Raw genomic sequence first — 12,781 nt, forward strand, 5'->3', positions numbered from 1 at the left:
TGTCGGATTTAGGTCCCCCCAAAAGTGTTCTTTTTCCTCGACTCTCCAGTTTGGCTCCCCTTGAAAGCATGAAATGAAATTGCCCAGCTACAGGCACAACAATGACGATAGTAATAATAAATAATAATGGTTAAATGTGTTTACAAAAAGAGAGAAATCTTTTGCTGTTATCTGGACCAAAGCCTCCTCCTTGCTCTTCACTCTTCACTCTTGGACTTGGACTTGGCTTACTTTTGTCTGCTGTGAACTGTCATTGCGTGTTGCACAAAAAAACACCCGGAGATTTGGAGCGGAGAAAGGGGAAATAGGAAAGCGGAGAAATGGGCTCTGTGAAAGAGAATGAAAAATTATGTGGCAAGAGTTGCTTCACCAGTTGGCAGTCCTACTTAATTTTTGTTGCGAAAATGCCACTTGATTCTGCCCGAAATATTTTGGGAACATTAAAGATGCACAATTGTAGTAGCAAGGATAACTAATGGCTTAAAAATAATTTTAAAATAAATTTCCATCTTAATTGTTAAAATTGTTCACTCAGGATCACATCATTAGTTATATGATTGGAACGTACAGCTTAAAAGTTTAGGTTTAGAAAATATATAAATTATTGAAAATTAAATAAATTATACATTCAGTTCATTAGGCAAAATGAAATTAAGAAATTCATTAAGTTAAAACTATATAAACGTCTATATAAATAAATATTTTCTTCAAAATTTAAGTACTTAAAAGAGCTCTTCAAAACCAATAGGTTGAATGGAAAATCCAATCAATATTTTACTTAAAATTTGAGTACTTTTGAAGACATTCTCAAGCCACCCTCGTAATCTTCTCCCCCATAATGAAAGTGAAAAACTGTTGCAGCAACAGCAAACAATTTCGCAGCCGAGGAGAAAACTATTTCAATTGAGGTAGAAAATGAACGACAAGGACATGGCGGCATTTCCCTCTGATTTTTTCTCGTATTTTCAGTTTCCTTTTGCCTTCTATGTTTTTCTTGGTCTTGCTATGAATGGATGCCCACTCTTCTCCATTTCTATTTGTGTGTTTGCAGTTTAAATTGCACTATGAAAGGAATTTTTTTGGATTTAAGCATTCGTTTTCATTTGCCTTCTATGTTCTATTTCTTCTTTTTTGGATGCCAAGTGGGATAATATGTCAAGTGGCATAAGTCGGTGGGTGGTAAGAAGGAGAGCCCGTTCACCTGCATTGATAGGATCGAAGCAGGTGTCATCCCATTTGGGAACAGCCAGAGCCAGCTCTTAACTTGCCCATTTACGGACGGCTAGCTGTGTTTGTGTTGGCCCGGCTTAGTCCCAGTTTCAGTTTGAATCAAGTTGCAGGGGCAAAAACAGCTGTGGCAAGTGGCCCGATTGGGAAACAGTTGTCCCCGATATTGCCCGACATCTGGGCAGTATATAAGGGGAACTTGGCTGGCAAACGAGCAGTCAAAGACTGAATCAGCAGCATGTCTACAGTGTTTGTAGTGGCCCTCATTCTCTGCGGAATCCTGCAGGTTGTGTACTGCCAGGATAACACAACCACTACGCCCACGGACTACTGTCAGAGTGGTTTGTGTCATTTTACGAAAAAACACATTGCCTGTAGAAACAAAGGAGTAAGCTCCCCCCTTTTTTCTAGACTTATAATCAAGGTTGTTATTATTACCTTTAGGAGATTAGCAAACAGTGTCCTGCTGGCGCCCAGCTGGTCAATCTAAGTGGTCTGCATGATCTGATCCTGGATGAGCACAATGCATTGCGTAATATCCTTGCTGCTGGAAAAGTCTCGAATTTACCTCAACCCGATCGCATGGCCACACTGCAGTGGCATACCGAACTGGAGTATCTGGCCACACTGAACGTGAAGCAGTGTGATTTGAAGTACGATCTTTGTCACAATACTCCTGATTTCGGTAACTCTGGCCAGAATCTGGCACTGGTCAATATAAACTTGCTAAAAGGAGATGGAAATCACACAACTGAGTGTCTAATAAGGGAGTCTATTGGCGGCTGGTGGAATCAGAGTGCCAATATCACAAAGGAGCAGTTGCAGCGTTTTCCAAAGGGAAAATTGGCTGAGTGGGTTTGCCTTTTTACTGGTGCTTTTTTTCTTTTATTGATATTTTTTATGCCTAACCAGATCCATTAGCAACTTTGCCGTTATGGCCCGAGACAACAACACGTTCGTGGGTTGTGCTGCCTTGAGTTTCGAGAAGCCCGCTGGCCATCCTCAATTCCTGTTGGCCTGCAATTATGCCAGCAATTATGTCCCCGACTGGCCTATTTACCGGGAAAAAGCCATCGGCTGCCAGTCGGGCTCTGACCCCAAGTATCCATCCCTTTGCAAGGCTGGTGAGCAATATCAAGAGCAGCCGATGGATGAGACCACTAAGGCGAAGAGCTTTTGGAGGCTGTAGGAGTGCTAAAAATAACACTTAGCCAAGTGGGCGGAGTGGGCGGAGGTGCACTCACAGTCTATTTAACATGTTGATTTGTGTCACAGTGCGTGGCGGTCATATATCATCTCACAGCAGCCGCATTAGTACAGACACCTGGAAAACCAGTGATGCCATTTTATGAAAGCCAAAAAAATCCGAAAATTTGAGTAAAATAATATAAGCTGTGAACGAAAGGAGGGTATTATTCGTTTTTTAGAGAACGATTTTTTTTGCTTGTATATATATAAAATATAGATATAAATATAATATATTGTAAATATATATTTTTCATGATTATCAAGATATATAATTAAATCTTAATAGGATGAAAAGTACGATATATTGTATTCAACATAAAATATTTATTTATATCAAAGAGTAAACTGTTTTTGGATATTCAAGTTCAAAGCAGCTTACAATTTAATAATGATATTAATTTCATTTCTGAAAAGCGATAATAAATTGAATGGTTTTCTAATCGCTTGCTTTCATATTAAAATTAAATTAAATTGAAATTTGAAAACTTTTTTAATAACTAATCTTTTTACACCCAAAAAAAACCAATAAAATGAATTGGGTTTTTGTATTAAATTCAAATTCAATATTTAATAATTATATTAGCATAATGTCATACTGACCTCCCAAAAAGAAGCTCTAAAACGGCTAAAACCACAACTCAAGTACTCACACGCATTTAGCTCCACTTCGCCGCCCCCACATCATCATCATTTTCATCAGCAACTAAAATATGATACGCGTTGTATGGGTCGGAAAAACGCGAACGAGACGCCGACAAGTTGGCATCTAATTTTAACGTCAATATACAAAATGTAAAAACGTGTCTTCATCAGCTCGTAATATAGAGGCCACCATCCCCTCTCTGCCCCCGAACTCCCTAAGTGCCTATTAATAATGCCGCCTCCAAGGGCTGAAAAGAAAATGTTTTCCTTGGCTCTGCTTTATTTTTAGTGTCCATCCACGATGAGGCCTACGTTTAATATGCCGTTACGTTGTCAAATCCGAGGCTCATTAAAGTCAGGCGAGAAAAATAGGCAACATTTTTGTTCATTTTTTCCGTAGCGATAATTAATTTCGTACTAATGCCGGCCACATTCATTATGGCTTAATTAAAATTCAACTGGAATTAGTTTCCAGCACCTCGAAAAACGACCATTATACTTATCAAGCTTTAAATATTTATATCTCTTTATATCTGTATTTTTTGTGCTAATTACTTTTTAGTGCATATTCTGTTGTTCATTTTGCCCGAATATGAAAATCACTAAAGTGCTGGTTCTGCTGTTGTTTTTGGCCCTCATTAAATGCGTGTAAAACCCACATGCCCAACAACATATTTCACGCGACTCATAAAAGCATAAATAAAATAATGTACGAAGTTATGTCAGTGGTTAGAGTCATATAAATTATTCTCCTACTAGGACAACGATGTAGGGTTTTGTTCGGTGTTGATGGATGTTGAGGGAATTTTGGTTTTTATAGGGTGCCATTTATTATAGGGGTTAATATATCATATTTAGGTGTGGTACCGACTTAAACTTGAATATAGTCAAACTGCTAAGGCATTTCCCAGAAATATTTTCTAAATTGGAATTTTGTAAATGTCTTCAAATAAATATAAAACTATTTTTAGTTTTTTTTTTCTCCACTAACCAGCATGATTTAATATATCATAAAAAGTTTAACAGGTCTTAAAGCTTTCCGCATAATATTATATGGCGTATTAAATATTTATATTCGGTGATTTTGAAATCAAAACACACGCCCATTCAAATTTCTATGGACTGTCTGTCCCTGAACGCTTCACAAATTTGATTGTTGAAAATGATTTGATGGCACGGACAAAATGAAAGCGCCAATTTATGGCCTGAAGGAGGACTATGCGTTGCATAAATTGTGGCTGAATTTAAACAAGTTAATATGATATTAGTTGGAGGCAAGCATAAATTATGAAAGCGTGCTCTATTGAGAAGAGGATGAACAATATAAACAAAGCTGGCCTGATTTAGTGCTGCTCGTTTGACTGTTTAATGAGCACTCAGATGTGTCAACAGGCTAAATGGAAATTTGTTTAATTATGATTCATAAGTCACAAAGCGGCTTACACAGTCGGCGAAACATGCAAAATCCCATTCTTTTCACTTTTAAGTGTGTTTGAAGTTGTTCGCCTTGGCATGCAAAGTCTGGCCTCGGACATGGGGAAGCTTCTAAAAAGGCAATCAAAAGTTTGACCAAAAGAAATGGCAACAAGAGCGCAAAATATAAAAACAAAATTGACAAAGCGAAACTTTTGATTTATGCAATTTGCGCTAAAAATACAAATCCATTTGATAACACTGGCGTGGGGGAAATAAAATTTGGCCAACAATTCCAATAAAATGGCAAAGCAGGCTTTGATTTATTTGTCCTTGACTGGGGTGGGGTATTCTGGGTGTTCTGGGTGCTCTGGGTAATTCCCCAAACGCAGCCGCAAATGCTTAGCCGGGGATTTGGAGACAGCTCCTTACCCCTCTCACCCTTCTAGGGCCGAAAATGTCATACATGGAGCATAATAAATGGGCTAGTAAAACTTTGGACAGGAGTGGGACTGAGCCCGGGTTTCTTGTGCCCTGCCTCTTGTGTCAAGTCAAATGCAAATGACCGACAAATTTGCCAAGCTATATAGCGATATGCAAACGGAACGGATATATGCTTTGTTTATGTATAATATGACCGCAGGCCATACTGGCTTGGCTGGCCACAAATTTCCACACAATTTATGCAAGGGGAATTTGTGTGGAAGGGGCGGCGGAGACACGAAGGATCCCATTGCCGGATCATTTATTTTATAGTCCGTCGCTTTAAGTTATTTTTCTTCATTATTTTTTATGTGGCTCCGAGGCTGGCGAGGACAACCGACAACAATTGCCAAAGGCATTTGGCAATCAGCGCCAAATGTTTGCACTGTTTGCGCAAATAATTTATACGAGCAGCAAAAACACACAACGCATAACAGACAGCCGACGTCACACATACGCCCTGTTGGCCGGCTCAAGTTCATAGACAGGATCTTAACGGCACAGTTCATTAGCGGTCCCTCGGCCAGGAACTTGCTTTATTAATCCTCCAAGGAGCCAGACAACGGGACAGTTGTCATTAGGGTTTCGTCCGGCGTTTGCCCCTCTCTGTCCGACGTAAACACCAAATTAAGTTTTAGTGTTTCATTTGTTTTTGGCACTCTCTTCACATGCGTGTGTATGGGTTATAGTGTGGGGGATTTTGGGCCTATTTGCTTTTATGGCTCCAACTATGAGCCCTGCGGTCTGTGTAATTTTTGGCTGCCTATCCTATTGCCTTTTGATTGTTTGTAATGAGCTGCTCGGACTGCTTATGTGCGGGTCATCAAGGATATGAATAAAACAGCGATCGAAACAGCCCGATAAAGGTTGCGCAAATGTCAAGCAGTCAAAATGTCGTTGGCTGAGGCCATCTAATGCGATTCACTTAATCCACTCATCACGAAGGACTTATAATGATAGGATAACACTATTCAAACATAAGTTTTTTGCAGCTAAAATTTAAGCTTTATAATTCCTTAAATCCTTTTTTTTCAATTTTTACAAATTCCCTGACATACATTTTCTATGGATGAATATATTTCGATTAATTCGTGATTTAATTGATTCGTTTGAAATGCGATGCCAGCTGATTTAATTTATTTGCCAATTTCATTGTTTATTTATTCAGCTCATTTGAGCATACAATTTGCTTTGATTGTACAGTCATTTCAACGGCAGGTGGATCAATATTATTTTCCATTTTTTTATTGTCATTTTTTTTTAGTTCTAAACCAATGATCAAACATTTTCAGAGGTCACTTTTAATTTGGATGCACTTGCAGCGACCAATTGTGCGGCAAACATAATTCAATTAACGCCTGGCCATTGGATGCCACAACACACCACACACACACAAATATATAGAGACAGATATGGCCAAAAAGGAGGAGAGCGATAGATGGTCCGTGCAGAATGGCCGGAAAGTGGCGCTTTACAATTTGTGCAATTTCCGCCTCTGCACAACATCAAACAGAAAATCTCCACTTCACTCCCGAAAAGTGAAAAAAAAATAAAAACTTTGCTCTCGTTTGATGTGTGAATTGCGCAAATATTTTTGTGAAAAAAATATTCCCTCGTACTCCTCCTGCGACGAATATTTATCTTGTTTTCGTATACTTTTTGGAGGTTTTTTCCCCTGAGACTTGTTAAATGGAAAACAAACAAAGAATGTTTTCACATAATGCGATTAGCGCCCTCGGCTTCGGTCGCCATCGAAATTTATTAGCCGCTTATGCAGTTCGATTGAAATTTAATTGAGAGCACAACAATATTTGGCCGAACAATATTAATTGACAGTTGATGTTGCGTGTCAGGCAAATATTTGATCTTTCGTTTTTCCATTCAATAGATGTCCTCCTGGTTCCTCAGCTTTCATGCTCCGCCAACAACGAAATCTAATTAGCATTTCAAACCACTCCTGCCGAATGACATGGCTGAATAACTATAATTGCTTAAATAAACACCACGACAAATGCACATTAATAAACATCAGACCCGGCAGAAATGTGAATTACGACCAACCCGTCTCGAGTCTGGCTAACATGCAATGAAGTGCACGAAGCTCGAGAACTGGACTTTGTGGGTTGAGAACGGTGCATTGGGAAAGTGCACCGCTAGTTGCATGTCAGGTTGGTCATTCACATCGCCATCAACTGGTAGTTGGATACAGTCCCGCCCAGAATTGCAAACCGCATTAGGCTAGGGAGCTCTTAGAGAATGTTCCCTCTCTAAACTTCAATCGGGCCAAGAAACTTTCTCTAATTATTTATTTGTTATCTTCTCTGATTACTTAATAAATTTAAAATGAAAATAGGTTTAAAGATACTTTAAGTTTCCTGCAACATTTTAATTATAATGTTCTCATAGTGATTGCCTAAAAACCTGCATTTGATTTTGTGATGAATGAATGAAAGTCATTACAAGTCTTTGATTTGTAGCAAAAAAGAATACTTCAAAATCAAAAGGTCTATCAAAGAAAGTCATTTGTAAAATACAACGTCAAATGAAAATATTTATTACTAATACCGTTAGTACATTTTAATAAAATATGGCAAAAAAGGCCCATAGAAATATTTCCTTAATTATTCAGCAATCTATATTGATGTTCCGAACTTTAAACAACATGTGCATATGATAAATTGACAATGCGTGACGTTTCCTAGTGGCGTTCTTGGTCTTCTTCGGTGGACTTTAGTATGGCAATTATGCATTTTTAATCAGACGACTATAATGCTTCCCGGAAAAGCTTTTCCTATTGATTTTTTATATCAACCAATTGACATACATCCGCTGAAAAGACCAAGTGAACCCTTTTGAACCATATTCGAACTGGAAAATATATATATATATTCCAATAAGCCAAATCAAACATGGTGAAGGGCAAATCAAATTGAAAAGAATCATTCCAATTCAGTTTCGGTTTCTGTCTACATTTGCATACAAATGCAGGCGGGATTAAAATCAAAATTCAATATGCCACAGGCCACATACACACGCACACCCCTTCCGGGAATTTTCCGAACAATATTTTACTGCTCAAGACATTCCGACATTGTTGTACGGAAAATGAGAGTGAAGATCGGCGAGGGGGAAAACTTATCCAAGTTCTTCAATTACAATTTGATTTGCAAATGACACAGAGAGAAACATGGCAAGAAATTGAAGTCGAAAACTTTCGCAAGTCAAGAGGGAAAGGTCGGAAAATGTGACAAGTCAAGTTGAGAAAGTTCAACACGAGCCGAGGCAAGTGGTATTAAATGTTTGTTAAAGGTTTCAACTGATTAAAAATAACGGAAGGCACTCCCCAAAAGTTTATGAACATTAAGTACGGATATAAACCTAGATGGAACTCAGTATCTCCGTCTGTTAACCCTCCTACGAAATTCCGACATCAACAACTCTCCGGGCAATTGAATCCTTTAAGCCTGGCACTTTTTTCATGGCGCCCGGCAATAAAGTGTTCCAACATTAAAAGGGCGGTGCACATAAATAAAAAAATCGCTGAGTAAAAAATTGGGTTAAAAATTAACTACACCAAATTTAAATCAACTGCAGTAGGGGGGTGGGGTGTTGAAGTCTCGTTGCCTGTCAGCGAATCCTTCGAATCCTTGGGCGGCCGCCGCCGGGAGCCGTAAAAAATCGACTCGCTGGACAGGCTGAATACGGCCGGAGTCCTGGCAGCCGTAAATAAAGCGCCGCAAACATTAATAACTCCCATTGGGTGTGTTAACAAGCAATGACCAAACAGGGCCGTACCCGGCAGGCCTGGGATTTCGGATTCGTTTCCCCTGCCAGTGTGCATAAATTGCAGTAAAAATGGCGCAAAAATTTCACATTTTGTGGCTGTTGGGAAAAACGATGTGCAACAAAAAAGTTGCACAGTTGAGAGTGGAGAGCGAGTGGAAAAATAAGTTACGAGTAACCGAAAAGCTTGCTGGCAGGTAAAAATTGCGCATACGCCAGGTGCGCCGCTCCACATAAAATGGTTGAGTGATGGAGGGTAATGCATGTAAGACAATCATTTTGACAGGCTCTCTCCGCCGTGTTTACCCCGGAATTGGTCTCCGCCTGTGGCCGTGTGTTTCTGTTACTCATTGGCCCGGCGCTCGGCTGGCTGCCTCCTGATTACTATGCACTTTGATACTTATCTTTAATTGAGGTAACATTCAGCACGGCGAAAGGAGGCGAAGTACCGACAAAAGTCCCGTCTGCCACGCCACGATGAGCAACTTTTCATTCGCATTTGGCTCGTTCGGTCTGTCTGCTTTCGGTTGAGAGTTGAAATGGGTGCGAAACGGTGCTGACACTCTGTACATTTAATGGGAAGGCATGCCCGCTTTTCAAAAATTTATAAATACAATTATTTGATAAAATTTTAAGGAAAATTTAACTTTTTAATGGTAACATGAATCAAAACCTTCTTTAAGTAAGTTTTTTTTTAATACAACTTTTTTGCTATATTTTCAAAAAAAAATCGCACTGGTTTAATAATACTACTAAACCTTTTACTTAACCTATTTTTGGTAGCTGCTTATTTTTTTTACTGAAAATACAAAAATGGAATATTATTGTATTCTGTGAAATTACATCACTTCTTTTATTTGTATTCCCTGATAGGCTTTCCCAGAACGATCATTTTAACATGAAAAAAGCAAATTATCCTTATAGTTAATTTAAACCGGTTAACACACTTAACCAAGCCCTCATAAAGCGACCGCAATTGGTTAAATATATTTGATGGTATTTACCGCCCCAACCTCCTCCAATAATGCGTTGACCCCCCAGCCATGTTTATCCAGGCGCCGCAGGAGTAGCTCAAATTTGTTTCAATTAATCGTTAACCCTTCGGGCAGTTCGACGTTTGCTGCTGCGGCTGCTGCTGCCCAGTGCTTGCTTGCTTTATAAATATTTAAGGCCATTAAACAGACAGCCCATTCACACACACATGCATTCGTAATCCTGGCCAGGACTAAGCGTTTTATGGTCCTTCCCGTGCCTCCGCCGTTTGCCATTGTTGCCGCAGCCGGAGTCGTAGTTTTGTGGCCCTGGCAGGGGTCGTAGTGCAAATTCCCTTCCCTTTCAAAGTCCCACCATCGCAACCGTAATCGTCATCGTTATCGTGTGTACCTGGGCCCAATTGTTTTGCCATCATCTGGCGGGCTACGATGTCTGCGGCGGATGGCAAGGCTAATTTTGCGTAAAATGAGCGCTGAGCAGCCGCTCGAATGATTCATTATGGCTCCCAAAGGACCCGTTGCATGCGCATATATGCAAATGAACACAGGGGGTGCGAAGGGGGCGATTTAAAGGACCTTCCGGTACCTTGGGGCCACTGCACCCGCACAACGAATCAATCATAGATTGTCAACGGCCACGATTCGCTTGAGTCGGTGGCGTATACGTGATGTTGGCCCCTTCCTGCGGACCTGCTAATTGATTTATTGCCCGAAATTAATTCTATCCCAGCACATTAATATTTATTGCACAAGCTGCGATTGCGATTACGACTCCGATTGTTCATCGTACTGTATTCAGTAGTCAGTAGTCAGCACCTTGACCTTTCGCTTGGATTTTTGTCATGAATCCGCTTTCTGAATTATTTCCATTTTGGATTTGCCCGCAGCTTTTTGTGTTCGCCTTTAAATTGCTGCCATGAATAAATGAGTTGCTCAAGCGGGCCGAGTACAAAAGCCTGGCTAACGAGTCCGTACAAACAATCTGCGGACTTTTAAAGGGGGTGATGCAGTACTCACCCATCCACCTGCTATTTGCTGTTTTATAAAAGCAATACGCATATGCCCGCTATGCCAATGCAGCACTGCTATTTGCGTTCACTCTGCTGCAATGTTTGCCTCCGAGGCGATTCCCCCTTCCCGCTTTGCACCCTCAAACCCAGTGAAAAACCCTGTGGAAAACCCTGAAAAGCGCTTGTAGAGCTTCTGGCTGGCAGCTCTTTAAGTTTTGCGGTCCGTTGCTGGCTTCAGGAAACTTAACTACTGACTAAACGACACTCGGAATGGCGATGAAAGGCACACAAACCGAATTTCTTCGGGTCGCCATACAGAACCCAAAAAAAGGACAGTATTTTAAATTATTTGCTTACCCATTTTAATTGGCAAATAATTAATATATGTTTAGTGTTATTTCACTACACATTAAATTCAATGGAAAAGTAGCTATGTCTCATAGTAAATTGAATATTAAATATAAGTTTCCGCATTGCCAATCAATGAAGCCAACATTTTTCCCCAGTGCAGCTTTTCGAAATAAGCATCAGTATACTATTACAGGTGACCATTGAATGCTTTTCCTTCACCGACTGCTCCGAAAATTCCTTTTGGTGCTTCGGCTTGTGGTAGAAATTCATTTCAGTTGCTGGCATTTCGAATACTTGAATCGATTGCCAGAGAACTGGTAAATATAATTTAAGGCAATTCTTTCATAATTATCAGTGATTTTTGATTGCTCTTTGGGTTTTATTTTTACCCAATTTAAAAAATCCTCATCCACGTCCTCGTACTTAATTCTGTTAATGGCAAACTTTATGAGCTGAGCCATTTGGGAGTACGTTTAGATTGTTGTTTGTTTGTTTTGTTTGCCAGCTAGGTTCCTTTTAGGCGGAAATGAAATTTTTGCAATTTTACAGTTTTACTATTTTGCCGTAAAAGGGTTCCATGTTTTCTGTTTTCCTTTTTTTGTAAGGAGCGGGGATGGTTTTGAGTGGGCTATAAAAGCTTTTTGCTTTTGACGTTTTACAAATGGCGACGGCGAAGTCATAGAAAGTCGTCGTCGCGTCGAGTAATTAGAAAATTAACCCCTGCCAGCAGGCCATAAATGAAAATGAAACAACAACTGTGTTTTTGCAATGCGAGCAACTAACTAAACAACAACAACCGGCACTTCACATGGTGACCACTTGGTAAAATCGGCCAAGCGAAGGCCACTTAGTGACTATTTTTTATTTTTCTAAGGGTGGGGAAAAGCGTGAAATGAAACCTAGCGAAAACAGAAAAATATACGGTGGTTGTGTCATCGCTTTAATTAAAGTACACACGTGAATGTGCAGGTTTTGATTCTCCTTGACGGCAGGTGCCAGCCCCATTATGGCAGGCTATATTCGCACTTGAAGCTATATCTGCGGCATAAATCACACTCAAATCCCGTTTCCTTTCATATTTTTCAGGGCTGGCCGTGTGCTACCAGCGGCAATCTGTGAGCAACAACAATCACAACAACGCCGAGGCAAAGCCCACCCACGCACCCCCCTCGCATTATCCCCATGGCCACAAGTGGAACGAGCCGTACTTTGATCTCACCATGCCCAGGAACATCACATCGCTGGTGGGCAAATCCGCATATCTGGGCTGTCGTGTCAAACATCTGGGCAATAAGACGGTAAGTTCCGGCGTGCCGTAATAAATCTACACCTGCAAAAACCGACAAATATGTTATACGAGGGTTTTAAGAAACTCATTGTTAATTGGCAACTTTTTTAAAACACTATACAAAACAAAATAGGTCTCATTTTCACGAACAATCGAAGCAAACAAAACATTAAGAATTTGTTAAAGATTGCGGGAAAGCGAAAACACTTTTTTCAGGAATTAATATAAGTATGTTTAACAAATCAAAAACAAAACTAAGATAAAAATTACAAATTACAAAGGGGTAGTTTATATTAGAATTCCAAAATTTATGAAATGTAATCATTTGCAATCAATGCAAAATA

The 12,781-nt window shown here is 39.8% G+C and overlaps 2 protein-coding genes across 8 annotated transcripts in view; both read left to right on the forward strand.

The window, feature by feature from the left end:
- LOC128258501 (zwei Ig domain protein zig-8) overlaps positions 1-12,781 on the forward strand; it is a 41,922-nt gene that overhangs the window by 19,630 nt on the left and 9,511 nt on the right. For all 7 annotated transcript variants that reach the window (XM_052990134.1, XM_052990140.1, XM_052990135.1 and 4 more), the window contains exon 3: positions 12,236-12,447. In XM_052990134.1, the coding sequence (XP_052846094.1) occupies positions 12,236-12,447 (212 nt within the window). The remainder of the gene's footprint in view (positions 1-12,235; positions 12,448-12,781) is intronic.
- Positions 1,356-2,631, forward strand: LOC128258503 (antigen 5 like allergen Cul n 1). The gene is made up of 3 exons (XM_052990141.1): positions 1,356-1,615; positions 1,672-2,078; positions 2,140-2,631. Exons 1-3 carry the CDS (start codon positions 1,466-1,468, stop codon positions 2,414-2,416), a joined length of 834 nt encoding a protein of 277 aa, XP_052846101.1. The 5' UTR covers positions 1,356-1,465; the 3' UTR covers positions 2,417-2,631.

This window comes from Drosophila gunungcola (assembly GCF_025200985.1).
Source record: "Drosophila gunungcola strain Sukarami chromosome 3L unlocalized genomic scaffold, Dgunungcola_SK_2 000003F, whole genome shotgun sequence".
Classification (NCBI taxonomy): domain Eukaryota; kingdom Metazoa; phylum Arthropoda; class Insecta; order Diptera; family Drosophilidae; genus Drosophila; species Drosophila gunungcola.

What these genes read in the sequence shown, in the direction of transcription:
- LOC128258503 (XM_052990141.1), top strand. Translation starts at nt 1,466, where the DNA reads ATGTCTACAGTGTTTGTAGTGGCCCTCATTCTCTGCGGAATCCTGCAG. An exon ending in TTGCCTGTAGAAACAAAGGA is followed by an intron (nt 1,616 to 1,671) that starts GTAAGCTCCCCC and finishes TATTACCTTTAG; the next exon opens with GAGATTAGCAAACAGTGTCC. An exon ending in CCAAAGGGAAAATTGGCTGA is followed by an intron (nt 2,079 to 2,139) that starts GTGGGTTTGCCT and finishes ATGCCTAACCAG; the next exon opens with ATCCATTAGCAACTTTGCCG.